Raw genomic sequence first — 19,666 nt, 5'->3', positions numbered from 1 at the left:
ACCTATCAGAATGCAGTACAGGGGTCAGAAGTGTCACCTATCAGAATGCAGTACAGGGGTCAGAAGTGTTACCTATCAGAATGCAGTACAGGGGTCAGAAGTGTTACCTATCAGAATGCAGTACAGGGCTCAGAAGTGTTACCTATCAGGATGCAGTACAGGGGTCAGAAGTGTTACCTATTAGAATGCAGAATAAGGGTCAGAAGTGTTACCTATTAGAATGCAGAATAGGGGTCGAAAGTGTTACCTATCAGAATGCAGTATAGGGGTCAGAAGTGTTACCTATCAGAATGCAGTACAGGGTTCAGAAGTGTTACCTATCAGAATGCAGTACAGGGGTCAGAAGTGTTACCTATCAGAATGCAGAATAGGGGTCAGAAGTGTTACCTATCAGAATACAGAATAGGGGTCAGAAGTGTTACCTATCAGAATGCAGTACAGGGGTCAGAAGTGTTACCTATCAGAATGCAGAATAGGGGTCTAAAGTGTTACCTATCAGAATGCAGTACAGGGGTCAGAAGTGTTACCTATCAGAATGCAGAATAGGGGTCAGAAGTGTTACCTATCAGAATGCAGAATAGGGGTCAGAAGTGTTACCTATCAGAATGCAGTACAGGGGTCAGAAGTGTTACCTATCAGAATGCAGAATAGGGGTCAGAAGTGTTACCTATCAGAATGCAGTACAGGGGTCAGAAGTGTTACCTATCAGAATGCAGAATAGGGGTCAGAAGTGTTACCTATCAGAATGCAGTACAGGGGTCTAAAGTGTTACCTATCAGAATGCAGTACAGGGGTCTAAAGTGTTACCTATCAGAATACAGTACAGGGGTCAGTAGTGTTACCTATCAGAATGCAGTACAGGGGTCTAAAGTGTTACCTATCAGAATGCAGTACAGGGGTCTAAAGTGTTACCTATCAGAATGCAGTACAGGGGTCAGAAGTGTTACCTATCAGAACGCAGTACAGGGCTCAGAAGTGTTACCTATCAGAATGCAGTACAGGGGTCAGAAGTGTTACCTATCAGAATGCAGAATAGGGGTCAGAAGTGTTACCTATCAGAATGCAGTACAGGGGTCAGAAGTGTTACCTATCAGAATGCAGAATAGGGGTCTAAAGTGTTACCTATCAGAATGCAGTACAGGGGTCAGAAGTGTTACCTATCAGAATGCAGAATAGGGGTCAGAAGTGTTACCTATCCGAATGCAGTACAGGGGTCAGAAGTGTTACCTATCAGAATGCAGAATAGTGGTCAGTAGTGTTACCTATCAGAATGCAGTACAGGGGTCTAAAGTGTTACCTATCAGAATACAGTACAGGGGTCAGTAGTGTTACCTATCAGAATGCAGTACAGGGGTCTAAAGTGTTACCTATCAGAATGCAGTACAGGGGTCAGAAGTGTTACCTATCAGAATGCAGTACAGGGGTCAGAAGTGTTACCTATCAGAATGCAGTACAGGGGTCAGTAATGTTACCTATCAGAATGCAGTACAGGGGTCAGTAGTGTTACCTATCAGAATGCAGTACAGGGGTCAGTAGTGTTACCTATCAGAATGCAGTACAGGGGTCAGTAGTGTTACCTATCAGAATGCAGTACAGGGGTAATAGGGGTCAGTAGTGTTACCTATCAGAATGCAGTACAGGGGTAATAGGGGTCAGTAGTGTTACCTATCAGAATACAGTACGGGGTAATAGGGGTCAGTAGTGTTACCTATCAGAATGCAGTACAGGGGTCAGTAGTGTTACCTATCAGAATGCAGTACAGGGGTAATAGGGGTCAGTAGTGTTACCTATCAGAATGCAGTACAGGGGTCAGTAGTGTTACCTATCAGAATGCAGTACAGGGGTCAGAAGTGTTACCTATCAGAATGCAGTACAGGGGTAATAGGGGTCAGTAGTGTTACCTATCAGAATGCAGTACAGGGGTAATAGGGGTCAGTAGTGTTACCTATCAGAATGCAGTACAGGGGTAATAGGGGTCAATAGTGTTACCTATCAGAATGCAGTACAGGGGTAATAGGGGTCAGTAGTGTTACCTATCAGAATGCAGTACAGGGGTAATAGGGGTCAGTAGTGTTACCTATCAGAATGCAGTACAGGGGTAATAGGGGTCAGTAGTGTTACCTATCAGAATGCAGTACAGGGGTCAGTAGTGTTACCTATCAGAATGCAGTACAGTACCTCTGATTGTGGGAAAACAAACTGTTAATTTGCCTGAACAAACCTTACAACCCAATGGGGACAAGATGATGATGAGACTCCTGATGTTTTCTTTACAAACCACTTCCCTCCTCTCCTCCAGGTTAATGCCCTGAAACCATGACCAACATCTGTACGTCTCTCACAGGGCATCGCGGTGTCACACACACACACACTCTCTTGTACTGCGGAGCAGTGCAGGGACGTTCTCTATGCATTCAGAGTAACCTGAAACTAGACATTATCGTACCAGATCCAGACAGAGAAACTAGACATTATCGTACCAGATCCAGACAGAGAAACTAGACATTATCGTACCCGATCCAGACAGAGAGAAACCCAGACATTATCAATCCAGACAGAGAGAAACCCAGACATTATCAATCCAGACAGAGAGAAACTAGACATTATCGTACCAGATCCAGACAGAGAAACTAGACATTATAATAACCAGATCCAGACATTATCATACCAGATCCAGACAGAGAGACTAGACATTATCGTACCAGATCCAGACAGAGAAACTAGACATTATCGTACCAGATCCAGACAGAGAACCTAGACATCATCGAACCAGATCCAGACAGAGAGAAACTAGACATTATCATACCAGATCCAGACAGAGAGAAACTAGACATTATCATACCAGATCCAGACAGAGAAACTAGACCAGATCCAGACAGAGAGAAACTAGACCAGATCCAGACAGAGAGAAACTAGACATTATCGTACCAGATCCAGACAGAGAGAAGCAAGATGTGTGTTGATGTGTGTGATCCCTGGTCCTTTAGTGGTTGGGGGTTTGTAATGTATAACAAACAGTAACCCTCATCTCTTCCCCGGGGTCAGGGGCTCATTTCTACTTTGTTGACTCTGTATTATCAGGAAAACTCATCGGACAACTGGAAGCTAACCGGACCAGTCTAGTCTATATCCCAAACGGCACCCTACTCCCTAAGGATACTTGGTCAAAAGTAGTGCACAATATAGGGAATAGGGTGCCATTTGGGACAAATCCTTAGCAGTCTTTTTAATATTGGGGATGAATACATATTCACTGATGTGGTTCAGTGACAGGTTTGACTGCTTTTTGAATGGGTTTTAATGGAGACAGATATGATCTGATATTAAACATATGGGTGACGTTATGGGAGATCACGATTCAACCATGGGGGTAACAACAGTGATGGAATACTAATGAAACAGAATACGACACACACACCAAGACCACCGCAAGAGTAATACTGTCTCTGTTAGATGACTAATATAAAACAATTCCTCCTAATACTGTCTGTTAGACCACTGACTAATATAAAACAATACCTCCTGTCTGTTAGACCACTGACTAATATAAAACAATACCTCCTGTCTGTTAGACCACTGACTAATATAAAACAATACCTACTAATACTGTCTGTTAGACCACTGACTAATATAAAACAATACCTCCTGTCTGTTAGACCACTGACTAATATAAAACAATACCTCCTGTCTGTTAGACCACTGACTAATATAAAACAATTCCTCCTAATACTGTCTGTTAGACCACTGACTAATATAAAACAATTCCTCCTGTCTGTTAGATCACTGACTAATATAAAACAATACCTCCTGTCTGTTAGACCACTGACTAATATAAAACAATACCTACTAATACTGTCTGTTAGACCACTGACTAATATAAAACAATACCTCCTGTCTGTTAGACCACTGACTAATATAAAACAATTCCTCCTGTCTGTTAGATCACTGACTAATATAAAACAATTCCTCCTGTCTGTTAGACCACTGACTAATATAAAACAATTCCTCCTAATACTGTCTGTTAGACCACTGACTAATATAAAACAATTCCTCCTAATACTGTCTGTTAGACCACTGACTAATATAAAACAATACCTCCTGTCTGTTAGACCACTGACTAATATAAAACAATACCTCCTGTCTGTTAGACCACTGACTAATATAAAACAATACCTCCTAATACTGTCTGTTAGACCACTGACTAATATAAAACAATTCCTCCTAATACTGTCTGTTAGACCACTGACTAATATAAAACAATACCTCCTGTCTGTTAGACCACTGACTAATATAAAACAATACCTCCTGTCTGTTAGACCACTGATTAATATAAAACAATTCCTCCTAATACTGTCTGTTAGACCACTGACTAATATAAAACAATTCCTCCTAATACTGTCTGTTAGACCACTGACTAATATAAAACAATTCCTCCTAATACTGTCTGTTAGACCACTGACTAATATAAAACAATACCTCCTAATACTGTCTGTTAGACCACTGACTAATATAAAACAATTCCTTCTGTCTGTTAGACCACTGACTAATATAAAACAATACCTCCTGTCTGTTAGACCACTGACTAATATAAAACAATACCTACTAATACTGTCTGTTAGATCACTGACTAATATAAAACAATTCCTCCTAATACTGTCTGATAGACCACTGATTAATATAAAACAATACCTCCTGTCTGTTAGACCACTGACTAATATAAAACAATACCTCCTGTCTGTTAGACCACTGACTAATATAAAACAATTCCTCCTAATACTGTCTGTTAGACCACTGACTAATATAAAACAATTCCTCCTGTCTGTTAGATCACTGACTAATATAAAACAATTCCTCCTGTCTGTTAGACCACTGACTAATATACAACAATACCTCCTGTCTGTTAGACCACTGACTAATATAAAACAATACCTCCTGTCTGTTAGACCACTGACTAATATAAAACAATACCTCCTGTCTGTTAGACCACTGACTAATATAAAACAATACCTCCTAATACTGTCTGTTAGACCACTGACTAATATAAAACAATTCCTCCTGTCTGTTAGACCACTGACTAATATAAAACAATTCCTCCGGTCTGTTAGATGACTAATATAAAACAATACCTCCTGTCTGTTAGACCACTGACTAATATAAAACAATACCTACTAATACTGTCTGTTAGACCACTGACTAATATAAAACAATTCCTCCTAATACTGTCTGTTAGACCACTGACTAATATAAAACAATACCTCCGGTCTGTTAGATGACTAATATAAAACAATACCTCCTGTCTGTTAGACCACTGACTAATATAAAACAATACCTACTAATACTGTCTGTTAGACCACTGACTAATATAAAACAATTCCTCCTAATACTGTCTGTTAGACCACTGACTAATATAAAACAATATCTCCTGTCTGTTAGACCACTGACTAATATAAAACAATACCTCCTGTCTGTTAGACCACTGACTAATATAAAACAATTCCTCCTAATACTGTCTGTTAGACCACTGACTAATATAAAACAATACCTCCTGTCTGTTAGACCACTGACTAATATAAAACAATACCTCCTGTCTGTTAGACCACTGACTAATATAAAACAATACCTCCTGTCTGTTAGATCACTGACTAATATAAAACAATACCTCCTGTCTGTTAGACCACTGACTAATATAAAACAATACCTCCTAATACTGTCTGTTAGACCACTGACTAATATAAAACAATACCTCCTGTCTGTTAGACCACTGACTAATATAAAACAATTCCTCCTAATACTGTCTGTTAGACCACTGACTAATATAAAACAATACCTACTAATACTGTCTGTTAGACCACTGACTAATATAAAACAATTCCTCCTAATACTGTCTGTTAGACCACTGACTAATATAAAACAATTCCTCCTAATACTGTCTGTTAGACCACTGACTAATATAAAACAATACCTCCTGTCTGTTAGACCACTGACTAATATAAAACAATTCCTCCTGTCTGTTAGACCACTGACTAATATAAAACAATATCTCCTGTCTGTTAGACCACTGACTAATATAAAACAATACCTCCTGTCTGTTAGACCACTGACTAATATAAAACAATACCTCCTGTCTGTTAGACCACTGACTAATATAAAACAATTCCTCCTGTCTGTTAGACCACTGACTAATATAAAACAATTCCTCCTAATACTGTCTGTTAGACCACTGACTAATATAAAACAATACCTCCTGTCTGTTAGACCACTGACTAATATAAAACAATACCTCCTGTCTGTTAGACCACTGACTAATATAAAACAATTCCTCCTAATACTGTCTGTTAGACCACTGACTAATATAAAACAATACCTCCTGTCTGTTAGACCACTGACTAATATAAAACAATACCTACTAATACTGTCTGTTAGACCACTGACTAATATAAAACAATACCTACTAATACTGTCTGTTAGACCACTGACTAATATAAAACAATTCCTCCTAATACTGTCTGTTAGACCACTGACTAATATAAAACAATACCTACTAATACTGTCTGTTAGACCACTGACTAATATAAAACAATTCCTCCTAATACTGTCTGTTAGACCACTGACTAATATAAAACAATACCTCCTGTCTGTTAGACCACTGACTAATATAAAACAATACCTCCTGTCTGTTAGACCACTGACTAATATAAAACAATTCCTCCTAATACTGTCTGTTAGACCACTGACTAATATAAAACAATACCTCCTGTCTGTTAGACCACTGACTAATATAAAACAATACCTCCTGTCTGATAGATCACTGACTAATATAAAACAATACCTCCTGTCTGTTAGACCACTGACTAATATAAAACAATACCTCCTGTCTGTTAGACCACTGACTAATATAAAACAATACCTCCTGTCTGTTAGACCACTGACTAATATAAAACAATTCCTCCTGTCTGTTAGACCACTGACTAATATAAAACAATACCTCCTGTCTGTTAGACCACTGACTAATATAAAACAATACCTCCTGTCTGTTAGACCACTGACTAATATAAAACAATACCTCCTGTCTGTTAGACCACTGACTAATATAAAACAATTCCTCCTAATACTGTCTGTTAGACCACTGACTAATATAAAACAATACCTCCTGTCTGTTAGATCACTGACTAATATAAAACAATACCTCCTGTCTGTTAGATGACTAATATAAAACAATACCTCCTGTCTGTTAGACCACTGACTAATATAAAACAATACCTACTAATACTGTCTGTTAGACCACTGACTAATATAAAACAATTCCTCCTAATACTGTCTGTTAGACCACTGACTAATATAAAACAATACCTCCTGTCTGTTAGATCACTGACTAATATAAAACAATACCTCCTGTCTGTTAGACCACTGATTAATATAAAACAATACCTCCTGTCTGTTAGACCACTGACTAATATAAAACAATACCTCCTGTCTGTTAGACCACTGACTAATATAAAACAATTCCTCCTAATACTGTCTGTTAGACCACTGACTAATATAAAACAATTCCTCCTAATACTGTCTGTTAGACCACTGACTAATATAAAACAATACCTCCTGTCTGTTAGATCACTGACTAATATAAAACAATACCTCCTGTCTGTTAGACCACTGACTAATATAAAACAATACCTACTAATACTGTCTGTTAGACCACTGACTAATATAAAACAATTCCTCCTAATACTGTCTGTTAGACCACTGACTAATATAAAACAATTCCTCCTAATACTGTCTGTTAGACCACTGACTAATATAAAACAATTCCTCCTAATACTGTCTGTTAGACCACTGACTAATATAAAACAATACCTACTAATACTGTCTGTTAGACCACTGACTAATATAAAACAATTCCTCCTAATACTGTCTGTTAGACAACTGACTAATATAAAACAATTCCTCCTAATACTGTCTGTTAGACCACTGACTAATATAAAACAATTCCTCCTAATACTGTCTGTTAGACCACTGACTAATATAAAACAATTCCTCCTAATACTGTCTGTTAGACCACTGACTAATATAAAACAATTCCTCCTAATACTGTCTGTTAGACCACTGACTAATATAAAACAATTCCTCCTAATACTGTCTGTTAGACCACTGACTAATATAAAACAATTCCTCCTAATACTGTCTGTTAGACCACTGACTAATATAAAACAATTCCTCCGGTTTGTTAGACCACTGACTAATATAAAACAATTCCTCCTAACACTGTCTGTTAGACCACTGACTAATAGAAAACAATTCCTCCTAACACTGTCTGTTAGACCACTGACTAATAGAAAACAATTCCTCCTAATACTGTCCCTAAGATCACTGGAAAAGCATGTGTGGTAACTTAAAGCTGCAATGTGTTACTTTTTGGGCGACCCAAACAAATTCACAAAGATGTGTATGTTATAGATCTGTCGTTGTCGTTGAAAACAAGTCTAAGAAGCGGGTAGATCTGCTCTATTTCTATGCTTCCATTAAGATGTGTTTTTGCGTCCGACTTTGGGTTTTGTAACACCAGCTTCAAACAGCTGAAAATACAATATTTTTGTTATGAAAAATATATTTAAATCACAGCGGTTTAGATGGTACAATGATTCTCTACACTAAAGACCTAGCAGAGTCAAGCTGGTAGAAAGGTCAGCAGTGATGACAGAGTAGAAATCAACCTCAGAAGATAAATACACTTCAAGTGCAAACAGTATAAAGCCCTATCACGCCCTGTTAAGCCCTATCGCGCCCTGTCAAGCCCTGTCACGCCCTATCACGCCCTATAAAGCCCATAAAGCCCTATAAAGCCCTATAAAGCCCTGGGGAAAACACATTTATCTGTAACATTCCTTCTTTAAAAACAGAGAAGAACATCATGTATCCAACAAGTCAATCCTGATGCATTTCTGATTCCTGGAAAGTAACCAACCGGTCTCAATGAGTTTCAGTGAGACAAAGCACAGTCTTCCATTCAGTTAGCTGAACATAACACAACTCATCTGATTTAAAACATCTGGTTGTTTAAAAAAAAAAAAACACACGACTGGTTGGTACCTTTCCTGTAGGATCATCTTGTTCTCCTTCTTCCACAGGTCTTTAAAGTCGGAGGAGAAGTCGTGCCACACGGAGAAGAAGGTGTGGGGGGAAACCTCCTTCTCACCCATCTTAGCCTTCACCTGGTAGAACACCGTCAACTCCAGGAACCTACAACACACCATTATGGAACAACCAATGCAGACGGAGGGTAACGAAACAAAGATAGAATGTGTTCTAGAACTGTAGGAATGCGGAAATAAATACTTTACTCATTAAATAGGGTTTCCCAAAATATAGAGCTTTACTAGCTAAAAACTCTACTTTATTCCAAACTGTCAAACTATGCTGCTATATTGGATGACAACACTGTTTGCTTAAACTCAGAAGAAAACACACACACAAAAAAAAAAAAAAAAAAACTTAATTTCTACCCACTGGGCATAGACATCAACTCAACGTCGATTCTACGTTGGTTCCACGTCATTTCAATGATTCAACAACGTTGATTCAACCATTGCCCAGTGGGTATAGTAAATCTCGTAAATGTATCTTTAAGTGGTAGGTACAGATGTTATTTAAGATGCATTTAAACGGTTCCTTACAACTTGTGAGTGTCAATGAGCTGCGTCTCCTGGACCTCCAGTTCAGATTTAGCTGCAAGACAGAAAACATGAAAGACAAGTGGTTATTGTAAGTAGGATCGCTCGTTTCTCAGTAGTAGTCAGAACAGCCTTGTCTCTCAGTCAGGATAGTAGTTGATTAGTAGTTGACAGGTCTCAGAACAGCCTCTTCTCTCAATGAGGGTACTAGTTGGTTAGTAGTTGACAGGTCTCAGAACAGCCTCGTCTCTCAATGAGGGTAGTAGTTGGTTAGTAGTTGACAGGTCTCAGAACAGCCTCGTCTCTCAATGAGGGTAGTAGTTGGTTAGTAGTTGACAGGTCTCAGAACAGCCTCGTCTCTCAATGAGGGTACTAGTTGACAGAATTCCAAGAGTGTGCAAAGTGGTCAAGGCAAAGGGTGGCTACTTTAAAGAATCTAAAATATATTTTGATTTGTTTAACACTTTTTTGGTTACTACATGATTCCATATGTGTTATTTCATAGTTATTCAGTATTATTCTACAATTAAGAAAATCATAAAAATAAACTAAAATCCTTGAATGACTTGGTCTGTCCAAACTTTTAACTGGTACTGTACAGTGAACAATAAAATCTCTGTGGTCACTCACTAAAACATCCTATTGGTCTACAGGTGGAACCTATGGACATAGTGAAAAATAAGATGTGTGGCCCCTCACTACACAATCCTATTGGTCTACAGGTGGAACCTATGGACATAGTGAAAAATAAGATGTGTGGCCCCTCACTACACAATCCTATTGGTCTACAGGTCAGACAGACCACCGCCAAGACCACCTTCGCCTCCCAGTCAGACAGACAACCTTCGCCTCCCAGTCAGACAGACAACCTTCGCCTCCCAGTCAGACAGACAACCTTCGCCTCCCAGTCAGACAGACAACCTTCGCCTCCCAGTCAGACAGACAACCTTCGCCTCCCAGTCAGACAGACAACCTTCGCCTCCCAGTCAGACAGACAACCTTCGCCTCCCAGTCAGACAGACAACCTTCGCCTCCCAGTCAGACAGACAACCTTCGCCTCCCAGTCAGACAGACAACCTTCGCCTCCCAGTCAGACAGACAACCTTCGCCTCCCAGTCAGACAGACAACCTTCGCCTCCCAGTCAGACAGACAACCTTCGCCTCCCAGTCAGACAGACAACCTTCGCCTCCCAGTCAGACAGACAACCTTCGCCTCCCAGTCAGACAGACAACCTTCGCCTCCCAGTCAGACAGACAACCTTCGCCTCCCAGTCAGACAGACAACCTTCGCCTCCCAGTCAGACAGACAACCTTCGCCTCCCAGTCAGACAGACAACCTTCGCCTCCCAGTCAGACAGACAACCTTCGCCTCCCAGTCAGACAGACAACCTTCGCCTCCCAGTCAGACAGACAACCTTCGCCTCCCAGTCAGACAGACAACCTTCGCCTCCCAGTCAGACAGACAACCTTCGCCTCCCAGTCAGACAGACAACCTCTACCTCCCAGCCAGACAGACAAACCTCTACCTCCCAGTCAGACAGACAAACCTCTACCTCCCAGTCAGACAGACAAACCTCTACCTCCCAGTCAGACAGACAAACCTCTACCTCCCAGTCAGACAGACAAACCTCTACCTCCCAGTCAGACAGACAAACCTCTACCTCCCAGTCAGACAGACAAACCTCTACCTCCCAGTCAGACAGACAAACCTCTACCTCCCAGTCAGACAGACAAACCTCTACCTCCCAGTCAGACAGACAAACCTCTACCTCCCAGTCAGACAGACAACCTCTACCTCCCAGTCAGACAGACAACCTCTACCTCCCAGTCAGACAGACAACCTCTACCTCCCAGTCAGACAGACAACCTCTACCTCCCAGTCAGACAGACAACCTCTACCTCCCAGTCAGACAGACAACCTCTACCTCCCAGTCAGACAGACAACCTCTACCTCCCAGTCAGACAGACAACCTCTACCTCCCAGTCAGACAGACAACCTCTACCTCCCAGTCAGACAGACAACCTCTACCTCCCAGTCAGACAGACAACCTCTACCTCCCAGTCAGACAGACAACCTCTACCTCCCAGTCAGACAAACAACCTCTACCTCCCAGTCAGGGAGAGCTCCACCCAGACAAAGCAACCATTTAGATTCCCAGTTCAATGTAAAGTGTGTGGGTGCTGTCATACATCAGCCTACGACCCACTTGGAAGTTCCTGAATAACTGTTCGTTAGAGTGCAGTTAGCCATGGCATCGGTGGCTCTGGTAGTGGGCGATCTGGGGAAGTAGGGTCTCCATTAGAGGCATTAGAGGTTGCACCTTCCTGGGGTATCAGGGGTCAGTGCCAGGGGTGCTCTCTCTGACAAATTGATCCCAGTTGTGGGTAAAAAGACAGATTCCACCGTGAAGCTGAATGGAGTGACACAGCAGCCTGCAGCAGTGAGGTTCTCGGCGTGAGAGGTGGAAGGGGGGGGGGGGGGGGGAGGGGGGGTGGCAGAAACGTTGACATCTCCAGGCAGACAGCTCAGGGGTTAACGCCCGACACCCCAGACCCTGAGGTCCTCACGGGTCACAGGCAAAGATGAATGGCCATAGAAGGTTACCAAAATCTCTCATGGTGGACGGAACGTCAATGGTCACGAGGGATTATCCACCATGATAAAGGAAAACGCCATCCAAAAAACTCTTTGGGAATTTGTTTCATTCGTCCCAAAATGTTTTGCTTGTCTACACTCATGTGAAGGTATGTAACTACCAAAATACAGAAACCATCCTTGCATTTGGATTCATATGATTCAAAACGCAGCATCAAATTATGCAACAAAATGCATCATACAGGGATGATTTCTGTATTTTGAAAGTTAAATATTTTGAAAACTTGGGTGCTGACAAGCAAAACATTTTGGGACGATGTCAACAATGGACGAATGAATCAAATACCAAAATATTTTTTTCGGGGCGGAGCTTTCCCTTTAAGTGGCGCTGGGTTCTTACTGGTCCGGGCTAATCACATCCAGATAACCCAGACCACGACAGCTCTGAGCCCGGAATAGTCTGCCACGACAATCAAGCAGGATACCAGAGTCACTGTGATTTATAATGCCTCTCAATAGGTGAAATTACTGCTCAGTGATTTGCTTTCAACTGGGGTCCATATAATTTTCTTAAGAAAACAGGGGGGGGGGGGGGGGGGGGTAATGAATGTGAGGAATTTGGAATTAGTACATTTCAGGGGAAGATCATCAAGAAGTCAATAATGTGAAGTCCACTGGGTGAGATTAAACAACCAGTTCAGATCAATCTCTCCACTGAACCATAAGAGAAATCCAATGTTTCTCCACCATAATCTGCAATTTGTCCAAGTGACCTCACAGCAGCAGACCACTTGTAGCTCGCCATTCCCGGTACCTCCACATCCGACTTCCTCATCAGCGGGATCGTCTGGGGGGGGGGGGGGGGGGGGGGGGGGACTATTTATGTCTGTAATAAACCCTTTTGTGGGGAAAACTAATTTCTGATTGGCTGGGCCTAGCTCCCCTGTGGGTGGGCCTGTGCCCTCCCAGGCCCACCCCATAGCTGCACCCCTGCCCAGTCATGTGAATTCCATAAATGAATTTACATTTACTGATTATATGAACTGTAACTCAGTAAAATCTTTACACAATGAAACTCTCTCTCCCTCAGTGGACTAATAAATGGGCATCATTGAAACGTCAGTGTTCATTTTGTCAACAATAACATAATATTTGTCAAACAATTTTTCCCGCTGATAAATGATAACGAGATGCCATAAAAAAAATGGAAATTAAAATGGGGGCGTGACAAGAATTCCACGTCCTAATGGACATTCAAGTTGGCATGAAGCTCCTCGTCGTCGGGTTTGTCCAGTCACAAGGATGCATGCTTCTGAAGAATATTTAATGCGATCCTATCATTGGCAGAAAGAAAGTCTTTCAGTTGAGCGTAGTAAGGGGCGTCAGTTGGGTATGGCAGTCCTCATGTCCTAGCTCAAGACCAAAAATATAAAACAGGCAACGATAAAGGCTCATTCCTGATTCAGATGGAATGGCTGTTTAGCGTAAAGAACGGCGGGCTTTAGGACCCATACGGAGTATCACACGGAGAGAAGCTGCCAGTCTGCACGCCTTTCAGAGAGCAGAGATTGTTTGCTTTAAAAGGTATTTTAGTCTTAAAGACAGAATCAATCTAAAATAGCTAATGAACTTAACCGCTGCTTGGCATCAGGTTGAGGTGTCGCTAATTGGCATCAGGTTGAGGCGTCGCTGCTTGGCATCAGGTTGAGGCGTCGCTGCTTGGCATCAGGTTGAGGCGTCGCTGCTTGGCATCAGGTTGAGGCGTCGCTGCTTGGCATCAGGTTGAGGCGTCGCTGCTTGGCATCAGGTTGAGGCGTCGCTGCTTGGCATCAGGTTGAGGCGTCGCTGCTTGGCATCAGGTTGAGGCGTCGCTGCTTGGCATCAGGTTGAGGCGTCGCTGCTTGGCATCAGGCTGAGGCGTCGCTGCTTGGCATCAGGCTGAGGCGTCGCTGCTTGGCATCAGGCTGAGGCGTCGCTGCTTGGCATCAGGCTGAGGCGTCGCTGCTTGGCATCAGGCTGAGGCGTCGCTGCTTGGCATCAGGCTGAGGCGTCGCTGCTTGGCATCAGGCTGAGGCGTCGCTGCTTGGCATCAGGCTGAGGCGTCGCTGCTTGGCATCAGGTTGAGGCGTCGCTGCTTGGCATCAGGTTGAGGCGTCGCTGCTTGGCATCAGGTTGAGGCGTCGCTGCTTGGCATCAGGTTGAGGCGTCGCTGCTTGGCATCAGGTTGAGGCGTCGCTGCTTGGCATCAGGTTGAGGCGTCGCTGCTTGGCATCAGGTTGAGGCGTCGCTGCTTGGCATCAGGTTGAGGCGTCGCTGCTTGGCATCAGGTTGAGGCGTCGCTGCTTGGCATCAGGTTGAGGCGTCGCTGCTTGGCATCAGGTTGAGGCGTCGCTGCTTGGCATCAGGTTGAGGCGTCGCTGCTTGGCATCAGGTTGAGGCGTCGCTGCTTGGCATCAGGTTGAGGCGTCGCTGCTTGGCATCAGGTTGAGGCGTCGCTGCTTGGCATCAGGTCGAGGCGTCGCTGCTTGGCATCAGGTCGAGGCGTCGCTGCTTGGCATCAGGTCGAGGCGTCGCTGCTTGGCATCAGGTCGAGGTGTCGCTGCTTGGCATCAGGTTGAGGTGTCGCTGCTTGGCATCAGGTTGAGGTGTCGCTGCTTGGCATCAGGTTGAGGTGTCGCTGCTTGGCATCAGGTTGAGGTGTCGCTGCTTGGCATCAGGTTGAGGTGTCGCTGCTTGGCATCAGGTTGAGGTGTCGCTGCTTGGCATCAGGTTGAGGTGTCGCTGCTTGGCATCAGGTTGAGGTGTCGCTGCTTGGCATCAGGTTGAGGTGTCGCTGCTTGGCATCAGGTTGAGGTGACGCTGCTTGGCATCAGGTTGAGGTGTGTGTGTGTACATGTTTCCTACCTTACCAGAATGTTCTGACAAGGTTGGATAACAAAACTCTAGGACTTTTTTTGTTTCCTGAATATGTTAAAATTATATTTTAGGCTTTAGGGTTCGGGTTACGTTTAGGGTTCGGGGGAAAATAGGACATTGAATGGGAATACAATTTTACTCCTCAAAATACCAGAAAATTCCTGAAAACAAAGATGTGTGTCCGTAGTAGTGCGTGTGGGTATGGCCATAGTAGTGTGTGTGTGTATGTGTCCATAGTAGTGTGTGTGTGTGTGTGTGTGTGTGTGTGTGTGTGTGTGTGTGTGTGTGTGTGTGTGTGTGTCCATAGTGTGTGTGTGTGTGTCCATAGTAGTGTGTGTGTGTGTGTGTGTGTCCATAGTAGTGTTTGTGTGTGTGTCCATAGTAGTGTTTGTGTGTGTGTCCATAGTAGTGTTTGTGTGTGTGTCCATAGTAGTGTTTGTGTGTGTGTCCATAGTAGTGTGTGTGTGTGTGTCCATAGTAGTGTGTGTGTGTGTGTGTCCATAGTAGTGTGTGTCCATAGTAGTGTGTGTGTGTGTGTCCATAGTAGTGTGTGTGTGTATGTGTCCATAGTAGTGTGTGTGTGTGTGTGTGTGTGTGTGTGTGTGTGTGTGTGTGTGTGTGTGTGTGTGTGTGTCCATAGTGTGTGTGTGTGTGTGTGTCCATAGTAGTGTTCTCTCTCCTACCTTGGCTGAGGAATTCCTCCATCTTGTCCTTGAAGGGCTGCAGGTGATCTTCAGATGACACTTGACACACCTTCTCCACCTCTGTGTTGCATGCTGGAATGAGAGGACAACACTAAACTGTTTACAAAATGGCCACAGAATGGCAAGAGAAAAATCACCATTGAAGATATGTAAATATTTAACCTTTAACCTTTATTTAACTCGGCAAGTCAGTTAAGAACAAATTATTATTTACAATGACGGCCTACCGGGGGACAGGAGCAGAACGACAGATTTGTACCTTCAAACCAGCAACCATTTGGTTACATGCCCAACGCTCTAACCCCTAGGCTACATACAATGTCGACCATAACAGATTAGTGCCCAACCGGTGGTCATCCTCAGTGTAACTAAACCCATGTTACTATGACCTAGCTATAGTTTCACATGAACCCAGCCCGCTTTCTCTAACATCCGTAACATCCCTGAAATGGGCCCTGTACTTAGAGAAAACTAACCTATCCTGATCAACTATCACTCGTTGATAGTTGATAAATATGACTCAGCACAGCCGAGAGCTGCCCTGTGACACGAGCCTACCAGAGGAGCTAAATAACTTCTATGCTCACTTCGAGGCAAGTAACACTGAAACATGCATGAGAACACTAGCTGTTCCAGAAGACTGTGCGATCACGGTCTCCGCAGCCGATGTGAGTAAGACCTTTAAACAAGTCAACACTCGGGACGGGTAATGTGCTGCTAACTGAGGTAACTTCACTCTGTAAAGTGAAGCTGAAGTTAGCAGCATTCCTGAAAAATAGAAAACAAGCCACTCAATGCTATGTGTTGGGGTAGTATCCCACATCGAAAGGAACTGTTAAGTTGAGAGCTAGTTTACTGAATAAAGCTGCTTATCGGGCTAGTAACCAGATGGACTCGAGGCTAAGAATGAGGAAACCAGTGCAGTGTGTTATAAGACACTCGCTGAGCGCTGAACCGCAGCTTTGAATGAAGTACATTACTGTTAATGTCAGAGTTACGGGAGGAGATTGACACTGTACCCCCTGTATATAGCCTCCGGTACCTGTCCGTCTGTCCAACTGGCAAGTGTCTTCACTGCCATTTTCACTACCGTAACACCCTGTATATAGCCTCCACATTGACTCTGTACCGTAACACCCTGTATATAGCCTCCACATTGACTATGTACCGTAACACCCTGTATATAGCCTCCACATTGACTCTGTACCGTAACACCCTGTATATAGCCTCCACATTGACTATGTACCGTAACACCCTGTATATAGCCTCCACATTGACTCTGTACCGTAACACCCTGTATATAGCCTCCACATTGACTCTGTACCGTAACACCCTGTATATAGCCTCCACATTGACTCTGTACCGGTACCCCCTGTATATAGCCTCCACATTGACTCTGTACCGTAACACCCTGTATATAGCCTCCACATTGACTCTGTACCGTAACACCCTGTATATAGCCTCCACATTGACTCTGTACCGTAACACCCTGTATATAGCCTCCACATTGACTCTGTACCGTAACACCCTGTATATAGCCTCCACACACCCTGTATATAGCACAGATTTTTTTCTTTCTTAAAACTGCATTGTTGGTTAAGGGCTCATAAGCAAGCTTTTCACTGGAAGGTATTTCACTGTAAGGTATAGAATAGGTGGTAGAAAAGTATGTTTATTGTCCATTTGTAAGAATCGTAATGTTTGTATCTGTGTACAATGTACCTGTTGTTTTCAGCACAGGTGACAAATACAATATGATTTTGTGAAGTTCTGTCAACGCACTGCATGTGGATGCGAAGGCAAATCATTCAACTGCATTCTGACCCCATCACCTGTCGCCCCTGGTAACCCCTGTCGCCCCTGGTAACCCCTGCTCCCCTCCCCCTGAACAAAGACTGATGCCTGCTGTGGAATTCTGGAATCTATTCTAGAACTTCTGTGAAGCTCTGAGAGTCACGCACCAATCAGTGGCCATAATGAATTAGAGTCAGAGTGTCAGCGTCCAATCTAAATCCCAGCTGGACAATTACCGCCCTCTACCTGACCTTTAGCCTGTGTCAGGGAGGGCCATGTTGTTCTTCCTGGAGCACACTGGTTGAGCACATATCAGTAAGCTAGACACCATCTGTCTGTAATACAGACCCAGCCTCCCGTCACCTCTGAAGACCACCAATATAACAAAGAGGGACGGATGGAGAGACCCGGTTATTCTGGTACTGTAAATATCCTCCTCCGCTGTAGCACAACCCCACAGTTAAACCCCAACAGAACATGGTTCTGTCTGACTGCGAGCAGCACCGCAAGGTTGCCGACCAGCGACACGCGGGAGAGAGAGGGGGAAAGTGCAGAAAGATTTAGAGACGCCGGCTGCCCAGCTGAGCCAGGCCCTTAACTAGCATTTATCTGAGCCTCTTGACTTGCTGTAAAGAGAGAGGACCATCTAGCTACAGAACAGAGAGGGCTTACTGTAAAGAGAGAGGACCATCTAGCTACAGAACAGAGAGAGCTTACTGTAAAGAGGACCATATAGCTACAGAACAGAGGGGGCTTACTGTAAAGAGAGAGGACCATATAGCTACAGAACAGAGGGGGCTTACTGTAAAGAGAGAGGGCCATATAGCTACAGAACAGAGGGGGCTTACTGTAAAGAGAGAGGACCATATAGTTACAGAACAGAGGGGGCTTACTGAAAGAGAGAGGACCATCTAGCTACAGAACAGAGGGGGCTTACTGTAAAGAGAGAGGACCATATAGTTACAGAACAGAGGGGGCTTACTGAAAGAGAGAGGACCATCTAGCTACAGAACAGAGAGGGCTTACTGTAAAGAGAGAGGACCATATAGCTACAGAACAGAGGGGGCTTACTGAGGCTGACAACTGTGTGGTGTGTGTGGACCATGGTAAATCTTTGGTGATGTGGACAACAAGGAACTTAAAGCTCTCGACCCGCTAAACAACATCGTCGATGTGGACGTGCTCTCCCCTCTTTCTCCTGTAGTCCTCAAAGAGCTCCTTGGCCTTACTGACGTTGAGGGAGAGGTTGTTGTCCTGGCAACACACTGCTAAGTCTCTGACCTCCCTCCCTATAGGCTGACTCATCGCCACCGGTGATCAGGCCTACCAGCGTTGTGTTGTCAGTAAAACTTCATGTGTTGGAGTCATGTATGGCCACGCAGTTGTGGGTGAACAGGAAGTGCATGAGGGAACTAAGCACACACCCGATGGGCCCCCTTGTTGCGGGCCAGCGTGACGGAGGTGTTGCCTAGCCTCACCAACTGGGGGAGGCCTGTCAGGAAGTCAATCGCAGAGGGAGGTGTTTAGTCCCAGGGACCTTAGCTTAGTGATAAGCTTGGAGAGGACTATGGTGTTGAACGCTGAGCTGTAGTCAATGAACAGCACTATCACGTAGTTATTTCCCCTTCTTGTCCAGGTGGGAGAGGGCAGTGTGAAGTGCAATTGAGATTGTTTTATCTGTGGATCTTTTTTTTTTTTTTTTTTTTTTTTTTTTTTTACCTTTATTTAGCCAGGCAAGTCAGTTAAGAACAAATTCTTATTTTCAATGACGGCCTGGGAACAGTGGGTTAACTGCCTGTTCAGGGGCAGAACGACAGATTTGTACCTTGTCAGCTCGGGGGTTTGAACTCGCAACCTTCCGGTTACTAGTCCAATGCTCTAACCACTAGGCTACCCTGCCGCCCCTGTTAGGGCGGTATACGAATAGGAATGGGTCTAGTGTGTCTGGGATGATGGTGCTTCATGACCAGCCTTTCAAACCACTTCCT

The 19,666-nt window shown here is 43.7% G+C and overlaps 1 protein-coding gene across 1 annotated transcript in view; it reads right to left on the bottom strand.

The window, feature by feature from the left end:
* LOC139411221 (formin-2-like) overlaps positions 1-19,666 on the bottom strand; it is a 145,439-nt gene that overhangs the window by 8,000 nt on the left and 117,773 nt on the right. The window contains exons 17-19 of the mRNA XM_071157272.1: positions 15,864-15,956; positions 9,672-9,723; positions 9,088-9,237 (exon numbers count right to left, since the gene is read on the bottom strand). Of these exons, the coding sequence (XP_071013373.1) occupies positions 9,088-9,237; positions 9,672-9,723; positions 15,864-15,956 (295 nt within the window). The remainder of the gene's footprint in view (positions 1-9,087; positions 9,238-9,671; positions 9,724-15,863; positions 15,957-19,666) is intronic.

The sequence above is a fragment of the Oncorhynchus clarkii genome, chromosome 1, assembly GCF_045791955.1.
Source record: "Oncorhynchus clarkii lewisi isolate Uvic-CL-2024 chromosome 1, UVic_Ocla_1.0, whole genome shotgun sequence".
NCBI classification, from domain to species: domain Eukaryota; kingdom Metazoa; phylum Chordata; class Actinopteri; order Salmoniformes; family Salmonidae; genus Oncorhynchus; species Oncorhynchus clarkii.
This window is presented reverse-complemented; position numbering and strand designations above follow the sequence as displayed.